This window comes from Medicago truncatula, chromosome 4, assembly GCF_003473485.1.
Source record: "Medicago truncatula cultivar Jemalong A17 chromosome 4, MtrunA17r5.0-ANR, whole genome shotgun sequence".
Lineage (NCBI taxonomy): Eukaryota > Viridiplantae > Streptophyta > Magnoliopsida > Fabales > Fabaceae > Medicago > Medicago truncatula.
Window position 1 is genome coordinate 37,625,145 of NC_053045.1, and position 17,253 is coordinate 37,642,397.

At 33.6% G+C, this 17,253-nt stretch overlaps 2 protein-coding genes across 6 annotated transcripts; both read left to right on the forward strand.

Annotated features, from left to right (window-relative positions):
* Positions 1-3,216: 3,216 nt before the first annotated feature.
* LOC25492884 (ubiquitin carboxyl-terminal hydrolase 14) lies at positions 3,217-6,052 on the forward strand. Of its 4 annotated transcripts, XR_003011350.2 has the most exons (8): positions 3,221-3,901; positions 3,981-4,013; positions 4,174-4,264; positions 4,406-4,596; positions 4,681-4,801; positions 5,105-5,190; positions 5,278-5,403; positions 5,830-6,052. XR_003011350.2 is itself a non-coding variant. In XM_024781789.2 (6 exons), exons 3-6 carry the CDS (start codon positions 4,797-4,799, stop codon positions 6,006-6,008), a joined length of 396 nt encoding a protein of 131 aa, XP_024637557.1. In that variant the 5' UTR covers positions 3,254-3,901; positions 3,981-4,596; positions 4,681-4,796; the 3' UTR covers positions 6,009-6,052. The 4 variants fall into 4 exon arrangements, 1 of the variants encoding a protein (XP_024637557.1); XR_003011349.2 differs by having other exon boundaries at positions 3,217-3,901; positions 3,981-4,264; XR_003011348.2 differs by having other exon boundaries at positions 3,218-3,901; positions 4,174-4,596.
* A 2,199-nt stretch (positions 6,053-8,251) lies between these two features.
* LOC11437744 (U4/U6.U5 tri-snRNP-associated protein 2) lies at positions 8,252-14,247 on the forward strand. 2 transcript variants are annotated; one of them, XM_024782456.2, is made up of 10 exons: positions 8,252-8,438; positions 9,948-10,384; positions 10,472-10,716; positions 11,548-11,632; positions 11,743-11,928; positions 12,018-12,185; positions 12,295-12,438; positions 13,165-13,336; positions 13,435-13,606; positions 13,695-14,247. In XM_024782456.2, exons 2-10 carry the CDS (start codon positions 10,016-10,018, stop codon positions 13,786-13,788), a joined length of 1,635 nt encoding a protein of 544 aa, XP_024638224.1. In that variant the 5' UTR covers positions 8,252-8,438; positions 9,948-10,015; the 3' UTR covers positions 13,789-14,247. The 2 variants fall into 2 exon arrangements, with proteins under 2 accessions (XP_024638224.1, XP_003607389.1); XM_003607341.4 differs by having other exon boundaries at positions 9,959-10,384; positions 13,695-14,208.
* The last annotated feature ends 3,006 nt before the right edge of the window (positions 14,248-17,253 follow it).

Genomic DNA, 17,253 nt, shown 5'->3' on the forward strand with positions numbered 1-17,253 from the left:
CTCGCTAATAGGTCCCACTAATCTCGTTAACATTTTATATTTATATTTTTATATGGAATTTGTTATTCCATTCTTGGTTAGAATAACAAAATACCACTGATCCAGAAGTCCTAGCTCAACTAGCAAAATGCCGAATTTGTTAGGCCGGATGTCATGACCAGGGTTCGAACCCTGGTACCTCCACTTGTGTGTGTGAGTTTATGATGACTTTGCCATTTTGTCTATCTACCAAAAAAAAAAAAAAATACCACTGTTGAGCATAAATATCAGCCTCTTTTGACACATTAAGTGGTTTACATTTGGTCTCATCCATCCCTGAAATTTGAAATTCAATCATTAGAAATTAGTTGCAAGTATTTTCAGAATTATCTGACTCGTCAAATGTGATTCGAATAATTATTTGCTTCCAACACTTATTCCATATAAATTATGTGTTTAATCATCTCAAAGTGAAAATATGATTCAAAGGGTGAATTGGATTAGGATTTTAAAAGACTATTTTAATAAAAAAAGTCTTTAAGATTTTAAAAGACTGTGTGAGATTGTATTGATTCTATGAGATTTTAAAAGACTTTTTATGTAAAAGACTTTATACACTCAAGATTTTAAAGGATTTATCACACTGACTTTTAAGGATTTTATGTGATTTTAAAATTTCAAATGATTCAATGAATTTTAGGTGAAAAAGAACAAATTTAGAAGCGTGAATGATAAAAATAATGAACAAATAAATTATAGCGTTTGAATAAAGAAAAATAAAACCAATAAAAAAATCTTTTACCATTGATTTTCAAATTTTAAGAATTTTATAAGATTTTAAGGGACTAAAAAACACTATAACACATTATTCTCAATACACATTTTTTATTTGTTAAAAATGTTATTCCCACAAAATTCAATTGTACATATTTAAAATTATGCCAGCACTTACAAATCTTTCAAAAAAAAATATTGTGTCAGCCATTACAAATCGGTCGAGTTACACGAGTTTACCGAGTGTTAACTCAGTTAAACTCGTTAAACCTTCCAATTTTACTAGAGAGAGAGAGAGAGAGTAACTTTTAAAACCACAAAATCCATCAAAATCCAATTTATTAAACAATCTTTCGAAATTTGAATGATTTTGAATACCACAAGACTTTTTTTAAGTGATGAAAAGTCTTGATTGAATACCTCAAGACTTTTTTAAAATGACAAAGAGTTTTAATCTAATACCACAAGACTTTTTTTAAATTGCAAAAAGTCTTGATTGAATACCACAAAACTTTTTCATAATTAAAAAGTCTTTTAAAATCTCATAGAATCCTAATCCAATACATCCCCTGGATAGATTCTTTTGAGTTGTGAGCAACATATATCTTCCTCTCAGCAACATGATGAAACTCATTTATTATATAGTATATGACTCTAAGATGGATAAATTCTTGTGTTGTAAGTAACATATACATCATCCGAGTAAACTGATGAAATTTAAAACTCATTACTTAATAGTTTTTCAAATATGAAAATATGACTCAGCTATTGGATTTATTTGCATATTGTTGTTAAGCACCTATTGTAAACATTAATATACTCATGAACCTCAATTCACGAGTTTCCTCAAATCACAGTGACAGGGAAATGATTCAAACACATATGACAACCTTATAACCAACAAAATAGCAACCTTTAAAAAATACATAACTCAATAACAGTCTATAAACAGAACTAAACTTACTTACCATCAACTTCATGGCCACTCATTGGTTTCAAGTGCCATTTAATTTGGGAAATGAGAGTTCTTTTCCATCTTGGGAAAGTTGATCATGTCCATTAGATTAAATGAGGAACATATTCCTATCATACTCTCTCAACCACTAGATTATTTTTTTATACTATCTTTCACACTCTCTTTTTCATGTCCCCACACACCATACAACCACCACTAAATCACAAATTCAACAACCACTTTGGCCACCACTGCACCACCACACACCACCATGGTTGCTGCCGGAAAGAACTCTCCTTTCCCAAATTAAATGGCACCATCATTTTAATCAAAACTCAAGGGTACCTGCAAATTTTCCTATAAAGAATCTAAATTAACTTAACAATGCAATATTATATTAATATTTTTTTAGAGGGATGCTATATTATTTTGTTCATAGTTTATTTTAGAGGGATGCATAATTATCTTGTTGTTCGAATTCCAATCACCATCGCATAAACTATACCTGTTTGTGATTGTGTTTTTTTTAATCCAATTAATCCGTTTCTCTCCAGGTAAAATGATTGTATTATATAATTTTGAATTATATTATTTTTCTTCTGTTTTTTTTATATAAAAAAACAAATGGGTTCTGGAAGCATAAAAAAAGAAAAAAAAAGAAAAAATGTTAAAAAAGTAAGGTTTAAATGTATTTTTGGTCTTTCTATTTAAAAAGAAAATGATGTTTTGGTCTTCCTATTTTAAAAATCGTACGCTAACAAGTTTTCCGACAGCAACCATGGTGGTGTGTGGTGGTGCAGTGGTGGTCAAAGTGGTTGTTGAATTTGTGATTTAGTGGTGGTGGTATGGGTGTGTGGGGACATGAAAGAGAGAGTGTGAAAGATAGTATAAAAAAATAATCTAGTGGTTGAGAGAGTATGATAGGAATATGTTCCTCATTTAATCTAATAGATATGATCAACTTTCCCATGGTGGGAAAGAACTCTCCTTTCCCAAATTAAATGGCACCTTGGTTTCATTCTTCTCAATCCTGCAATAGAAGCAAACGAACAAAAAACCTATTTAGCAGAACAAAAAGGAAAATGGAAACAGAACTTGAAGGCGGCGACATGATGTTGAACATGGGTTCTGTTTGTGTCTGTGAGAGAGGCACCGATAGTTGGGTTTGAAATTGAGGGTTTTGTGTCAGAGAGAGGGAGATATTTCATGTGTGTGTGTGAGAAAGAGAGAGAGAGATTTGGTTTAAGGGTTTGCTTGAAAATGGGTTATGGTGTGAGTTGTATGTATGAGCGGAGCGGACAAGAGCAAAAATGGTTCTTTTTGCCTCTATTTTTTTCATTTATCTTGCTTTGCTTTATTTTTGTCTACTTTTGTTTGTGAGGGAAATTGCTTGTTTTGGCAAAATATTTGAATTTGAATTTGGGAGCCAATGTTGGGGGAAACTTTTGAATTTGAGTTACTAGTAAAAGTTGTTTTAAATAAAAAATAAAAATTCTAATGTGATGGTTGTAATGTGAATGCTATTTTAGAATAAATTTTTGTTGTTTAATGAATGTATGATTCTGATGTGGCATTGCTTAAAAATTGCCACTATTAAAAACTAGCCTTAGGAATGTGTTACAATCGTGTAATTTATGATATGATATGATTCTGATGTGGCATTACTTAAAAATTGCCACTTGTAAAAACTAGCCTTAGGAATGTGTTACAATTGTGTAATGTAAAGATAAAGATTGATTTTGGTCAATTAGGGCTACGGCTGTGTAGTTGTTGGTTTTTTTTACTAATATTTTTTATGGATAACATGATTTTATCCATTGTGTTCATTTGTAGGTAGGGGATTGGATGACAATGATACTCAATATGATGAGACTCACACAATCTTTATTTTTTACCGCGGACTGGATTACCAATATGGAGTGGATTATAGAGCAACTGGTGTATTCCCTGATCATGTTTCTCTACCATTTCCTTCCGACCTTTTGCCCGAGAGGGTATTTATTGCCTTCTGTTTTTGGTTTCATTGTTTATTTACCGGTGAATTTGATTCACAGACAAGTGTTATTGCCTTCCGACCTTTTAAGAGTTTTTGTTGTTATTGATGTCCTACTGAACTTATCATATAAATGGCAAATGCATTCAGTGTTGGCAAATGCATTCAGTGTTGGCAAATATTCTGGTCCAGTAGTAACAGTACGTACCAGTTATCATATATCTCTTAAAAGATTGTTTAGAGTCTTCCTTATTTTTTATATTATATTCTTTCTTTCAGAATGCAAACTCTGTCACCACCCCTGTATCTGTTGTAAGTTTTCTAGAACTCTTTTGAGCATTATTGTTATCCTTGCGTGCTGTTTTAGGGGCGGGGGGGCATGAGATTTGATAAGAGTGAGGTTGAATATGTTGCAAAGCTGTATTTGCTGTAGAATGAGATTTGATTTGAGTGGTTTGAATATGTTGAGTAGGTGCAGGAAGGGATACCACCACAGATGTTCAAGGCTGTAGTTGCAGACGGCCATTCAGAGTTTTCATCTACGCGACAACAGATATTTTGCCGTATAATACTTGCTTTTGGTTTTTGATAAGCTGTGTAGTACCTACTTGGTTGCAATTTTGACAACCGGTATTTACATTGTTATACTTAGAGGCATCTTTTCTTCACTATTCTCTAACCGCTTGATTGCAATTTAATGTTAGGATGCTGCCGAATATTTACTTCATTTTTTCAACAAAGTGAACCGAGAGAGCTATGGCGGTTACGCTGATCCTGTATCTGGATCTAAGTTTGGTGTTGAACACCGAATCGTGTGTTCATCTGGAAAAGTTGCGTACAATAGAAGCTATGACTACATTCTTTCTCTGAATATCCCATTGCATGAAGCAGTAATGTAAGTTCAAATATCTAGGAATCTTTGTTTTTTCTTTTTCTTTTGGACCTATCCAGGCTTTGGTTATCATATTTTATTCATCAGGCCCGATGATGAGTTTGCACTTCCAAGGGTACGTTTAGAATTGCCTTGCAAATTTCTCAGCTCCTGTGGAAGTGCATGATTTTTACAACACCGCTTTGCAGACTAAGACAACCGCGATGAAGTAAGCAATAGGATGAATAACTGAATAATTACTGTTTATTAGAGCTCTAACAAAATGTTCTGTTTTGCCTTTCAATTATAAAAATGTCAGCTTGGCTACTTTGGTTTGGGAAAATGTTTTGTTTTCACTGTTGATTACAAAATTGTCACATTATTTTGATTCTATTTTTGTTAACAGACTTGTATTTGAAAAATGAAAATAAAAAACATTTTCTCAAACCAAACGAATCTTTTAAAGCCACTCTCTTGAGATCATCTATTAAATTATTGTTTTGATGATCTTAAAACACACTATAATTTGTAGATCAGTTAGCCTGACGTCCTTCCCTGCTTACTTGGTGTTGCACATGCAAAGATATGTTATGGAACAGGGTGTACTGAAAAAGCTTGGTACTTTGTTAAGTCACTAAATCTACTGTTTAATTATTCTTTTTTTTTTTTTTACATCTTTGTTATTAAGAACTGTTGTTTTTTCAGATGTATCAGTTGCTGTTCCTAAGATCTTAGATATCAGTGGTATGCGCAGCAAGGGTCGTCAACCTGGGGAAGAGCTCTATTCAGATACACATGTGACCGATGAATATCTCCCTGATGGAAAAGGAAGTGAGTTAATTTCATTTCTCAATTACTTTTGATATTGATGCTTCACGTACATTCAGACCAGTTAAAAAAAGGATGGAACCAAAGTCCATATAAAATGACAGATTTGCATTGGCAGAATTGGTTTGGATCATTAGCGACATATGCTTCTATAGAAGTAAGTGGGTTGAAATATTGCCAAAGGGCTGCAGAGCCTATGCCATGATGATAAGTTCTGGATTGATTTTGGAGGCTAGCTATTGCTAGTTTGTATCTGTACATTGAAGTTTCTCATTTTGTGATTGTTGTTGCTCCTGAGATAATACTTTTTGGATTTATTAATAATACTTTCTTTTTTAATAATAACTTTCTGGCTTTATTAGATCATATTTTGGATTTATTACTTTGACATGTGGTTTAATGAATTTTTCTCTTTTTGGCTTTCCTCAGGATATCAACTACTGGGATTTGTCAGTCACGTTGGATCATCAATGGATACTGGTCACTATATTGCATATGTCCGTAAACTTGATAGATGGGTTCTTTTCGACGACAACATTGTTGGTGCTGTCCATCGTCCTCCCAAGGACATGGGCTATCTTTACTTTTTCGAGAGGCTTGATGATTGACTTGGATTGTGTCATATTTGAATTTGTAAAGAGGCAATTAACAACATAATTCTAGACCATTTAGTTCTAGACATTTTTTAGTTAATCGATTTGATACACAAGGTTATTCATTTAGTTCTAGACATATCTAGTTATCAATTTGATACAAAAGATTAATTACATATGATTGTACCGACACTTTGTGTATCCGATATGATACATCATTTCTTTAAAAATATAGGAATATATACGTTCATGTTGAAAAGTAGAGGTTATTTGCTTATGTACTATGCTCCTATGCATGCTTTTTATTCTATTGCTCGTCATCAATAACTACACTTTTATTCTTGCTCACTGGAAAAGCAAGTACCAGTAGTATAGGAGTGAGCACGACCGTTCTTTGGCAGTGAGCTGGCCCTCCAAAGTTTGGGGTGCAAAATATTTTTTTTTAGTTTTATAATGCAGATATAAAGAGAATATATTGTATTAACGCGCCTATGTTATCATTTGTGTAGATTGGGTCTAGCGGTAGTATTTTTGTCAGAACTCCAAAGGATATGGGTTCAGCTCCCAGGATCCCAACTTTTCTTCTTTTATTACCTTTTTGTAATAAATAATCAATATTTATTAAAAACACAATATACTTTTTTTTCTTCTTCTTGTTTTTCTTACAGCCGTTCTTTTCATTTTTTGTTCATACTTGTTATATAAAATAACAAAGTTCTAACAATAAATATATTATATCATTCTCTAAAAAATATTATAAACTTTTTTTTTTTTGCTTCTGTACTAAGTACTAACTAAAGAAAACAACAACCTAATATCTATTTTTTTTTTACCAAAGCAGAGTTAACTATTATTATTAATCAATCAATGTTCAATAAAAGAATGATAAGAATAAAAAATGCGGTGATTAGCCAAAGAACAGGTCGCCCTAGCTAAAGTATGAGCAACCATGTTCGCTTGTCTCCTAACAAACTTCATCTCGAAGTGGAAATGTAAAGATAGCTGATAAATAATACTAGAAACAATAACATAGAATTCTGAATCACCATGGCCCGAAGATGATAGAGCTTGCACTAGAGTAGCGTAGTCAGACTCGAAGACAACACGGTTCCATCTGTTCACATCAGCAAAGTGAATGACATCGAGTAAGGCTACTGCCTCTCCCTCCAAAACAGTCATATTTGCCCGCTGCCATTTTGTTTGAGCCCGAATAAATTGCCCACGGGAGCCTCTAACACAACAACAAAAGATGTAAGAGGGTTACGATCATGGAACGCGGCATCCACATTACACTTCAACCATGTCTCACTCGGTTTCTTCCAAACTGAGATATTACCTTGCATTCTATTATGCCCATGTTGCACACCCGGTGGTGATGAATGTTTATGAACCTCTTTCCATTGCTGCCATGCATCTAGTGTTGTCCTTCCAATGCTTTTTGAAGTATGATGACTGTCATTCCAAACGACATCATTATGTGCTGCCCAAATTTGCCAAATAAATAAAGCCACGCGAGCAACAATGTCTCGGCTTTCTGAACAACATATATCATAAACAAAATCTGTCAAACTGCTTTCAGTTCCAACTCGTCTTTGCATCATAGTTGAAAGTCCTGCCCAATACCAACTCTCATGCGCCACCGTACAACCCACAAAAGCAAGTCAGTCATCCTCAACATTCGTATCGCACCAGGGACAACCTAATATCTATTATATACTATATATAAAGAAAATAACCTCTTTCAGCTCTTTTGGGCTGACTTTTTCTCTTTCCAAAACTGCCCTCAATTTTCAATAAAAATAATACTTCCTTCGTCCCATAATAACTGAGCCATTTTTAATAAAAAAAAAGTGTCCCAAAATAAGTGAACCATTTCACTTTTCAATACATCATTAATTATTTTTTTTCCCTTTATAACTCTAATTAATACCACTTTCATGGTGAAATAAGCTATAAGCTCGTGGTGAAAAAGTGTTACCAAACAGAGCTTTTCTTGTCAAACGAGCTTAAAAGCTATAAGGTAAGAGCTAAAAGCTCTTTTTTGGGTGTTACCAAACAGACCCGGAATAGCTTCTGAAAAATAAATTATTAGCTCGTGAAATAAGCTATAAGCTCATGGCGAAAAAGTGTTAACAAACAGAACTTTTTCTGTCAAACGAGCTTATAAGCTATAAGCTAAGAGCTAAATGGGTGTTACCAAACAGTGTAGATTTGGGGTAGTAGAAGAAATGGGCCTTGTGTAATACAAAAAAGCCCACATAAAATTGGGAAGAAAGCCATCGATGAATCATGAATCCCTGAGTAAGGAGGAGCCACAAAGCAGAAATTGAGAAGAAGAAGAAGAAGGTTCTAGAAATAGGTTCCAGAAATTGGAGTCCCGCATCGTCTTCCTACTCTCAACTGCTTCTCATCTCTTTCACCCACACCGTTCACCTGCTTCTCTTTGTAAGTTTCTCTCTTTTCGTGAATCTTCTGAGGAAGAAAACATTGTTATCATGTATCTAATTTATCAAATTAACACAAATTGTTTTACCGTCCATGCTCAAATGTAGAAATCGTTTTGTATATAAGCGCTTTTTCTATAGCAAAATGTAAAATTAAGTTATAATGATTTTGTATATTTGTTTTTGTAAGTTTTTTTTTTTTTTTGAATGACAAATGTTAGTATTAGTTGTTAGATGAGTTTTTTTTCTCCTCTGTATCCGTTAGTTCAAACCAGTTGCGTTACTCAATCCCGTTTTACAAGCTATATTAGAGAAGTTATGAAATTAAGCTCAAAAATGCTTTTGAAAATTGTCATAAGCTGTTTTCATAAGTTCTCTCAAGCAATCTCACAAAACTTGTGTTGGTAGATAAGCTCAAATAAGTCAACACAGGCCCTTCTCTTCTCTTCTCACAACATACAAACCCAGTAGACAAGCTTCTTCCGCTCTCAGCAGCATCTTCTTCTCTCTTCCACTTTCTTCATCAAACCCAATATCTCTCTCTCTCTCTCTCTCTCTCTCTCTCTCTCTCTCTCTCTCTCTCTCCCTCTCCCCCTCTCTCTCTCTCAGTTCTCACTCTAAGCCAAGGTAAGCCAATTGATTCTCTAATTTCTCATTCCTTCTCCAATTGCTTGCTTTAGTGTTTTAGAATTGAGAATTGGGATTTTTTTAGGGTTTCAGAATTGGGTATTGAGAATTGTTAATTGTAAAATTGGAAATGAATAGCGATACAGTTCATGCTTCAATTGAAATATGAATGGGATCGAAAGATTCCGTAGGCTGTTTGTTTTGTTTTGCTACTGCCATGCCTTTGTTTGTTTTGTTTCATAAATATTATAAGTTGTTCGAAAAAAAGTTCAAATTTGGATTGTCGTTCGTGTCTGGGTTTGTGCTTCATAGCTCTTTATAATGGACAATAAAATGCAACTTTATTTCCAAAAAAAATGTGACTCAAGAAATTGTTTATTGTTGTTTCTTGAATCTCTGACTTGAACAACTATATTAGTTGTATGCTATATACACTTTTTGAACTTATTCTTTATGATTTGGTTGTAACCGTAAAAGATGGGATGCAATTAATTGTTATCCATTTCTTCCACAATGCCGTTTTTGGCCCTGCTCTTCAGGTTAACCATTTATTTCCTAAATTGGAACAAAGTGTTTAATTATCTTTCACAGTTCACTGAATCATTGGCGCTATATGTACTCAGAACCCTAGACTTTAGATTCGTAGAAATGCAGCTATTATGTCCCTGCCACAATCATCACACTTTTCTCTAGGGAACCTCTATATTTCCACCATTGGTTTGTTCCGTCCCTGCCACTACCTCCCACGAGTCTACCGATACTGAACTTGCTTCGCTTTTTTTTGCCCTTTCTGTCGCTTGTTCTTTTATTATTATTTTTGCGTAGTTAATGTTAAAATGTTTATGTGTATTACACTTGATGGCTTACTTTGAAAGCGCAACCGTGTTTTTGTAGGAGCATCTCTTTGTTTGCTGTATTTGTAGCTGATTTGAAAGTTTTTTAGCAAAGAACATGGCATCAAAAAGGGAAAGGGCAACTGGTGATAGGGTTGAGGAGGAAGGACTTGATTTTGAATCAAAAAGGCAAAGAGTGGACGAGGACTCTTCCCCCTCTCCTCCTCCCGTCAACATTGCAAATCCTCTTTCTGGGTTGGCTAATAACTATGCTGACATTGATGAGGAGGAAGATTACTATCAAAGGGCTAAGGGTGCTGTTAGTGACAAAAGGAATGGTGAGTCTCAACAGAATGGGCATAAATATGAAGGGGATGATGATAGTGATGAAGAAGAAGATTCAAATCAACAACTATTTGGTGGAAGAAGTAGTCGCCAGGTGGAGGTCCGGAAAGACTGTCCTTATCTTGATACTGTTAATAGACAGGTATTTTATTCATCTGGTGCATTGTAGATAAATGTTTTGCTAGTTTGCATATGTATGTATTTGACTTTTGTATCATTTTGTGTGCAGGTTTTGGATTTTGACTTTGAGAAGTTCTGTTCTGTGTCTTTGTCAAATTTAAATGTGTATGCATGTTTGGTTTGTGGTAAGTATTACCAAGGTAGAGGGAAAAAGTCTCATGCCTATACGCATAGTCTGGAAGCTGGACACCATGTTTATATCAATCTCCTGACTGAAAAGGTCTTCTGTCTTCCCGATGGCTATGAAATTGATGATCCTTCATTAGATGACATTCGGCATGTCCTGAACCCAAGGTTCGTCTAATTTGTTCATTTGCCATTGTTTGCTGCACACAATCTTTCAAAAATAGAATGTCTGGGGTCTATTATATTTTTCATCTTTTGTTCAATGTATCTGCTAATTGCCTAGGCAGTTGTGTCCTTTTGTGCCCTTACATCTCCTGAAAAAAGAAATATTTCTATTCATTCATTTCAAAATTCAAGCTACAGACCTTCCAAATGAGCAAGTATATTCACCCAGGATTGTGACTGCGGTGGTCATTTGCCTATACAACGTTTTGTTAGAATATCAGATTTGAGCCTTTGCTTAATGACTTGGACACACACTTTGGATAGGCATGAAACTGAATCCTCAGTGGTGGTTATGTGCATACGATCTACTCCATGTCGGGGCCAGTGGTAAGCCTTAAAGCTGGGCAGAAACCTGGACAACTCCTTTGACTGTGTAGTAGGGATTCACCATTGATGGTTGGACGACCTTGGAATCCCATTTTAGGTTCTGAAAAAAAAAATCTCGAGGAATAATCGTTTTATGCTTTTTTCTTAGGTCATTATTATTACTTTTTCTCTTAATTATTTACGGATTAGACAAAAGCATTTGTTTTCGTAGGTTTTGGTCATTGTGTCAAAAAATTTGCTCAATGAATTCAGTTACACACTTACCTTTGTTACGCATTCGATCACTTTCAGTCACCCTAAAAGATCAATTTTTTTTCCTTGATTCAGAATTAAATAGAAACCTTCAAAGATAAGTCGGCTATTGTTTATATTTCCTTTTCCTCATTTTACCATGTCAATATGTCGACTTATTCTAAAGATTAACTACTAGGATATATCTATCTACAGGTTTACTGCAAAAGATGTTGAACAGCTTGACAAAAATAAGCAGTGGTCTAGGGCACTTGATGGTTCTAGTTACCTTCCAGGAATGGTATATTTCTTCTTTCTTGTGCAAAAATGAAACTTTGCTTACTTTTTATTGGTATTTTCAAGTTTGATGCTTTATGGCTTATCTATATCCATCATATAAAAATAAATCAGGTTGGACTCAATAATATCAAGGAGACTGATTTTGTGAATGTAACAATTCAATCCTTAATGAGAGTTACCCCGTTGAGGAATTTTTTTCTTATCCCTGAAAACTATCAACACTGTGAATCTCAACTTGTTCAACGATTTGGTGAACTCACTAGGAAGATCTGGCATGCACGAAATTTTAAAGGACAGGTTTGTTTCTGGAACTGTCATTGGTATATATATTGTGTGAGTATATTTTTTAAAAGTTTGTATGCTAACTTTAACATGCATATCAACAGGTCAGCCCCCATGAGTTTCTTCAAGCAGTGATGAAAGCTAGTAAAAAACGGTTTCGGATAGGTGCGCAGTCTGACCCAGTTGAGTTTGTGTCATGGCTTCTTAATACACTGCATGCTGATCTTAAACCTCCAAAGAAGAACATGAGCATAATATATGAGTGTTTTCAGGTTTTTTTATTCACTAATTTCCTTTTTCTTTTTTCGTTGATATATTATAGCTGGTTGTAACTGTAACTAGTCACTTATGTTTTATGTATTAAATTTACTGTGCTTGCAGGGTGAACTTGAGGTTGTTAAAGATATTCCTAACAAAAATGCCTCCGCCAAGGAAACGTCAAAAATGCCATTTTTAATGTTAGGGTTGGACTTGCCGCCACCTCCTCTTTTCAAGGATGTGATGGAGAAAAATATAATACCCCAGGTACTTCACAAAGATCTACATAGCTCTTTGCTTCCCTTTAGACATTGAAGTTATTAAAACAACTTTAGTTTATTGAACCAAATGAAATAGTCTTGAGCATGGTCATGATTTATATGGTTTCTTTTGTTGCATTCAGTTAAATTTTTGCAAATACCATGTCAATGTCGGTGAATACTTTACATATAAGTAGTGCATATCAGTACTGGGAGTTTATAAATTCAAATTGCAATCCGTAATATTTTTCCATGGCCATTTGACATTTTAGTGCAGTCTAAGTAGTATGATGTTTGAACCCTGTGCCTCGAAAACGCCATGAGGTAAATGCTTCAAAGATTTTTTTTGTAGAATGGCTTGCTAGCGAGCTTGCTTCCGTGACAGACTTGCCTTCCTATTCTGCCGGGCTGATCTCCTTCGATTCCTATTTTATCTAGTGATAGGGAATTAGGGATCACTTCACCTTCCTTGCTCCCGAATATGATTTAAGGATCCACCTTTGGCACCGCTCGCTGTTCCATTTGGAACAACTTCATTGACTAACTAAGGGAGTTAGGCTATCACCAGGTTAACTCCCGACATTCCCCTCTGAAGCAAGGACATTATGTTCATTTTACAATTTTATGATGAAGTTCCTCCTATTTTTGTTTTTCTAGTTTCAGTTAATCTTTGTTTTGCATATTGGTGTTTTACATATCTCTCTCTTGCTTGCTGATAAGGTTTGGTTTCTAGGTTCCACTCTTTAACATACTAAAGAAGTTTGACGGTGAGACTATCACTGAGGTGGTCCGTCCTCATATAGCAAGGATGCAGTATCGTGTTACCAGATTGCCTAAGTATATGATTCTTCACATGCGGCGATTTACTAAGAACAATTTTTTTGTGGAAAAGAATCCTACTTTAGGTGAGAGCTTATCTTGAAACGAACTGTAATTTATTATATAGTTTTTATCAGCCTACTTATTTCTAAGTTCACCCTAATTCTGTGAATGTTTGTTTCAGTCAACTTTCCTGTGAAGAACCTGGAGTTGAAGGATTACATTCCCTTGCCAACACCAAAAGCAAATGAGAAATTGCGCACTAAATATGATTTGATTGCAAATATTGTTCATGATGGCAAACCTGGTGAAGGATCCTATAGGGCATTTGTGCAAAGAAAATCAGAAGAACTATGGTAAATTATATATTTTTTAATAGTATAAAAATGTATAAATCTGAATGGGTGTTTAACAATTTTAAGGTCTAACTCCTTGATTTTTTAGGTATGAGATGCAGGATTTGCACGTGTCAGAAACACTCCCTCATTTGGTTGCGCTTTCAGAAACTTACATGCAAATATATGAGCAGCAGCAGTGAAAGGCTGGATTCAAATCCTTTTCTGAGAGCACCGTCACCTGAAAGCTAGTGTTCTGAAGGATTTAGAATATGAGACATAATTCATGGGCAAGCACACAAATTTGGTTAATTGTCAGAGTAGTAGTTTAGGTGCTTTTGGGGTAATACAATGTGATTATTGTAGCTGAGTGGCTCATAATAGTCGAATTTTTTGCATGCTTGATATGATAGTTCGCTCGAGTAACTTGTGTAGTGTGAGGTATCCACTTTGCATATCTTAATGCGAGATTAAATTCCATTGCTTAACACTTACATGCTGTTTGGTTGTTGAATCTCCAAGTTGCATGACGCAGAATGTTTCTTTCAACAATGTAGTTAATTACACAATTTTTGTTGACCGCCATGTAAAACTACAGAAAAGAATTGATTGTTATTATGCTAGTGGATTATCAGACGCTTAGCTAGGATTTGTTTCGTCTCCTTGCTTTTTTATCATCGTAAATTTTTACCTGTGTTGTCATTGAAAATTTTGCAAATCAATAAGTTATATTGATGATCTTAGCAGGGTAATTTGTTGTGGCGAACTCTATAGCTTTTCCTGAGAATGTTGTAGTCACCAACCGCATGGTAACACTGTCAAGAATTACTAATTCTGTTATTAATAGATTTCTTTAATAGTAGTTTTGTAGAAAAAGCTTTAATAATTATTTGATAATAAATCAGTTTGTTTGGTTTTAATTTTTAATCAATGTGTCTAATGTCATTATAATGATAACAAATTCGTCCTATGTATTTTTTTTTTTTAAACTGCGTATTATTTTCATTATAAATTGTTTTTGATAAAAAAGAATTGCATAAAATATTTAGTTTGACCCTATTTATGATTAGGCACCTGGTTCTTTATTTTTAATTTCTTAGCTAATGTTTCAAATTGGGTTTAATACTTTCCATTTGCTCCAACATTAGTTTCATGTTATTATTCTAGAGAATGAATTCAAACTGCATTTGAGGAAGAATGGGAAAATGGAGTTTATTTCTATGGAAAATGTGGAAAAGGAAAGTGGTATGTTGAAGTGATGAACCTAGTCTTGTGTCCTCACCTCGCGCTTTCAAAGATTTTGTTTTGTCCTGAACTGGAGAAACGTCTACATATATTATATATTGTATGCAAACATTCTAAGTTACAAAAGTCAATAAAAAATTATAGGCTTAATACATCCTTTAATCCCTTAATTTATTTTTGGTTTTCATTTTGATCCCTAACTATAAATTGTCTCAATTTGGTCCCATAACTCTTCTGCCGTTTACCATTTTGATCTTTTCCGTTTAATTTTAACATTAAATGTCTAAGGTGAACCAACATTATAGGTGGTCCACCATAAACCTTACTAAGATTTTTAATTTTAACCACTTGATATTTTAGTTAAAAAGAGGATCGTCGGATTGTACATGCCTATTCTATCTTATAAGGTCTGTTTGGGAAACAAAAAAAAGAGCTTTTAGCTTATAGCTTATAAGCTCGTTTGACAAAAAAAGCTCTGTTTGGTAACACTTTTTCACCATGAGCTTATAGCTTATTTCACAAGCTTATAAGCTATTTTTCAGAAGCTATTCCAGGTAGCGTTTGAGCTTATAGCTTCTCACTTTTTCATCCAATTTTACCCTTATTATTTCATTTAAATTGTATTTTTATCCATTATAATTTTTATAATAAGCTACGTAATAAAGACTATTATCCCTTTATTCCAATTTTTGTATATATATCAGCTGGTTTTTTTTTTTTTTTTTGAAAAAATATATACCTTAGTTTTTTTTTTTACGGAACAAAATACTATTATTCAATTAGTGTTACTTTTTATTTTATTTTTTTGAGGTAAGTGTTATTTTCTTTATTCTCTGTTATTAGTATTACTCTATTAGTGCTACTTTTTTTTTTTTTTTTGAGGTAAATGTTATTTTCTTTATAAAGTAGAAACACTTAAATGATAATAAATATAAGATAAAATTTTAGTGAATAAAATTTAATTTAATTTATAATACATAGGATATATTAAATTAATAAATTTAAAGTATTTTTTTAAAGAAAAATTAGTTTACAAAATTACAAATACTTAAATTAATGATATAATTTTTATTATGAATTAAAAATACCCTTTATGTCATTTTACATTTATCAGCTAATTGAACCGCTATTTTTACCAAACACTTCAGTTAGCTTATAAGCTAAAAGCTATCAGTTAGCTTATCAGCTAAAAATTATCCGCTATTTTTACCAAACAGAACCATAGTGTACCATTTATTAACTAATTTTTCCTTAACTAATTTTTCCTCCATTCTTCATCCTCTTCTTAATCATCTTCAACATAATTTTTCCTCCATTTTTCATACCAGCCCAAAAAAATTTCTTCTTTCTTCTTTTTCTTTCTTTTTTTCCTCCTCCCCTCATTCTCGTTCTTTCCCCTTTTTCTTCTTCTTTACTTTTCTGGTTTTTCTTTTCCTTTCTTTCCTTTTCATCTTCTTTCCTTTTCCTTAATTTTCTTCATTTCTTTCTTTTTCTTTCCCTTTCTTCTTCTTTCCCTTTTCATTTCCTTTACTGGGTTTTGAATTCATTTAATTTATTCTTATTTTTGAATTATTGAATTTCTGGGTTCTAGATCTAAGCTTCTAGATCATTGAATTTCTGGGTTTTAAATCGATTTGTTAGAAGAAGAATAAATGATTATTGCTTGAATGATTCCAATTCGTTCAATCCATAACTGTCGCATGAGGTGGAGGTGCGGTTTGGTTGGAGGATTAACGGCGGTGGTGGTGGTTGTTGTTGTTGTTGTCACAACAGTGGTGGTTGATTTTGCGGCGGTTGTGGTTGATTGAGGAGTTTCATAATTGAAAATGGGGGATTTAAAGGGGTTAAAGAGATTAGGATGAATTATTCTTTCTTCTATTAGATTTCATTTTTGAGATATTTTGATTACTGATATCTTGTGATGCTGGAAATCTGAGGTTTAATGAAGACATGAGGAAGAAGAAGAGAGAAGATGAAGAAAAGTGAAAAAAATTAGGTATTGACGGTTCACAATTAGATACAATGGACATGCAATCAAATGGTTAAAATCACATCAAAAAATTTAGACATTAAAAAATTAACGGAGATGACTACATTAGTAAACGGAGGAAAACTTATGGGACCAAATTAAGACATTTATAGTTAGGGGATCAAAATGAAAACAAAAAATTATAAGAGTTGATAAAGATGTAAAATGAATACTTCTTCTCTCTACATATTTTGCAAATTAATCAGCGCTTTCACTACGTTCCCTCAAAGTGTGTTTAAAGGCAAGGAAGGGATCAATGCTTGTTATTATACTTGGAGATATGGTCGATCAAGGGAGCACAAGAGTGATAGAGAAGAGAATCATCACTCATCGTCATCAACAATCAAAGTTATAAAACCATTTTACAAAGCAACAGATATAAATGTAGAAATAG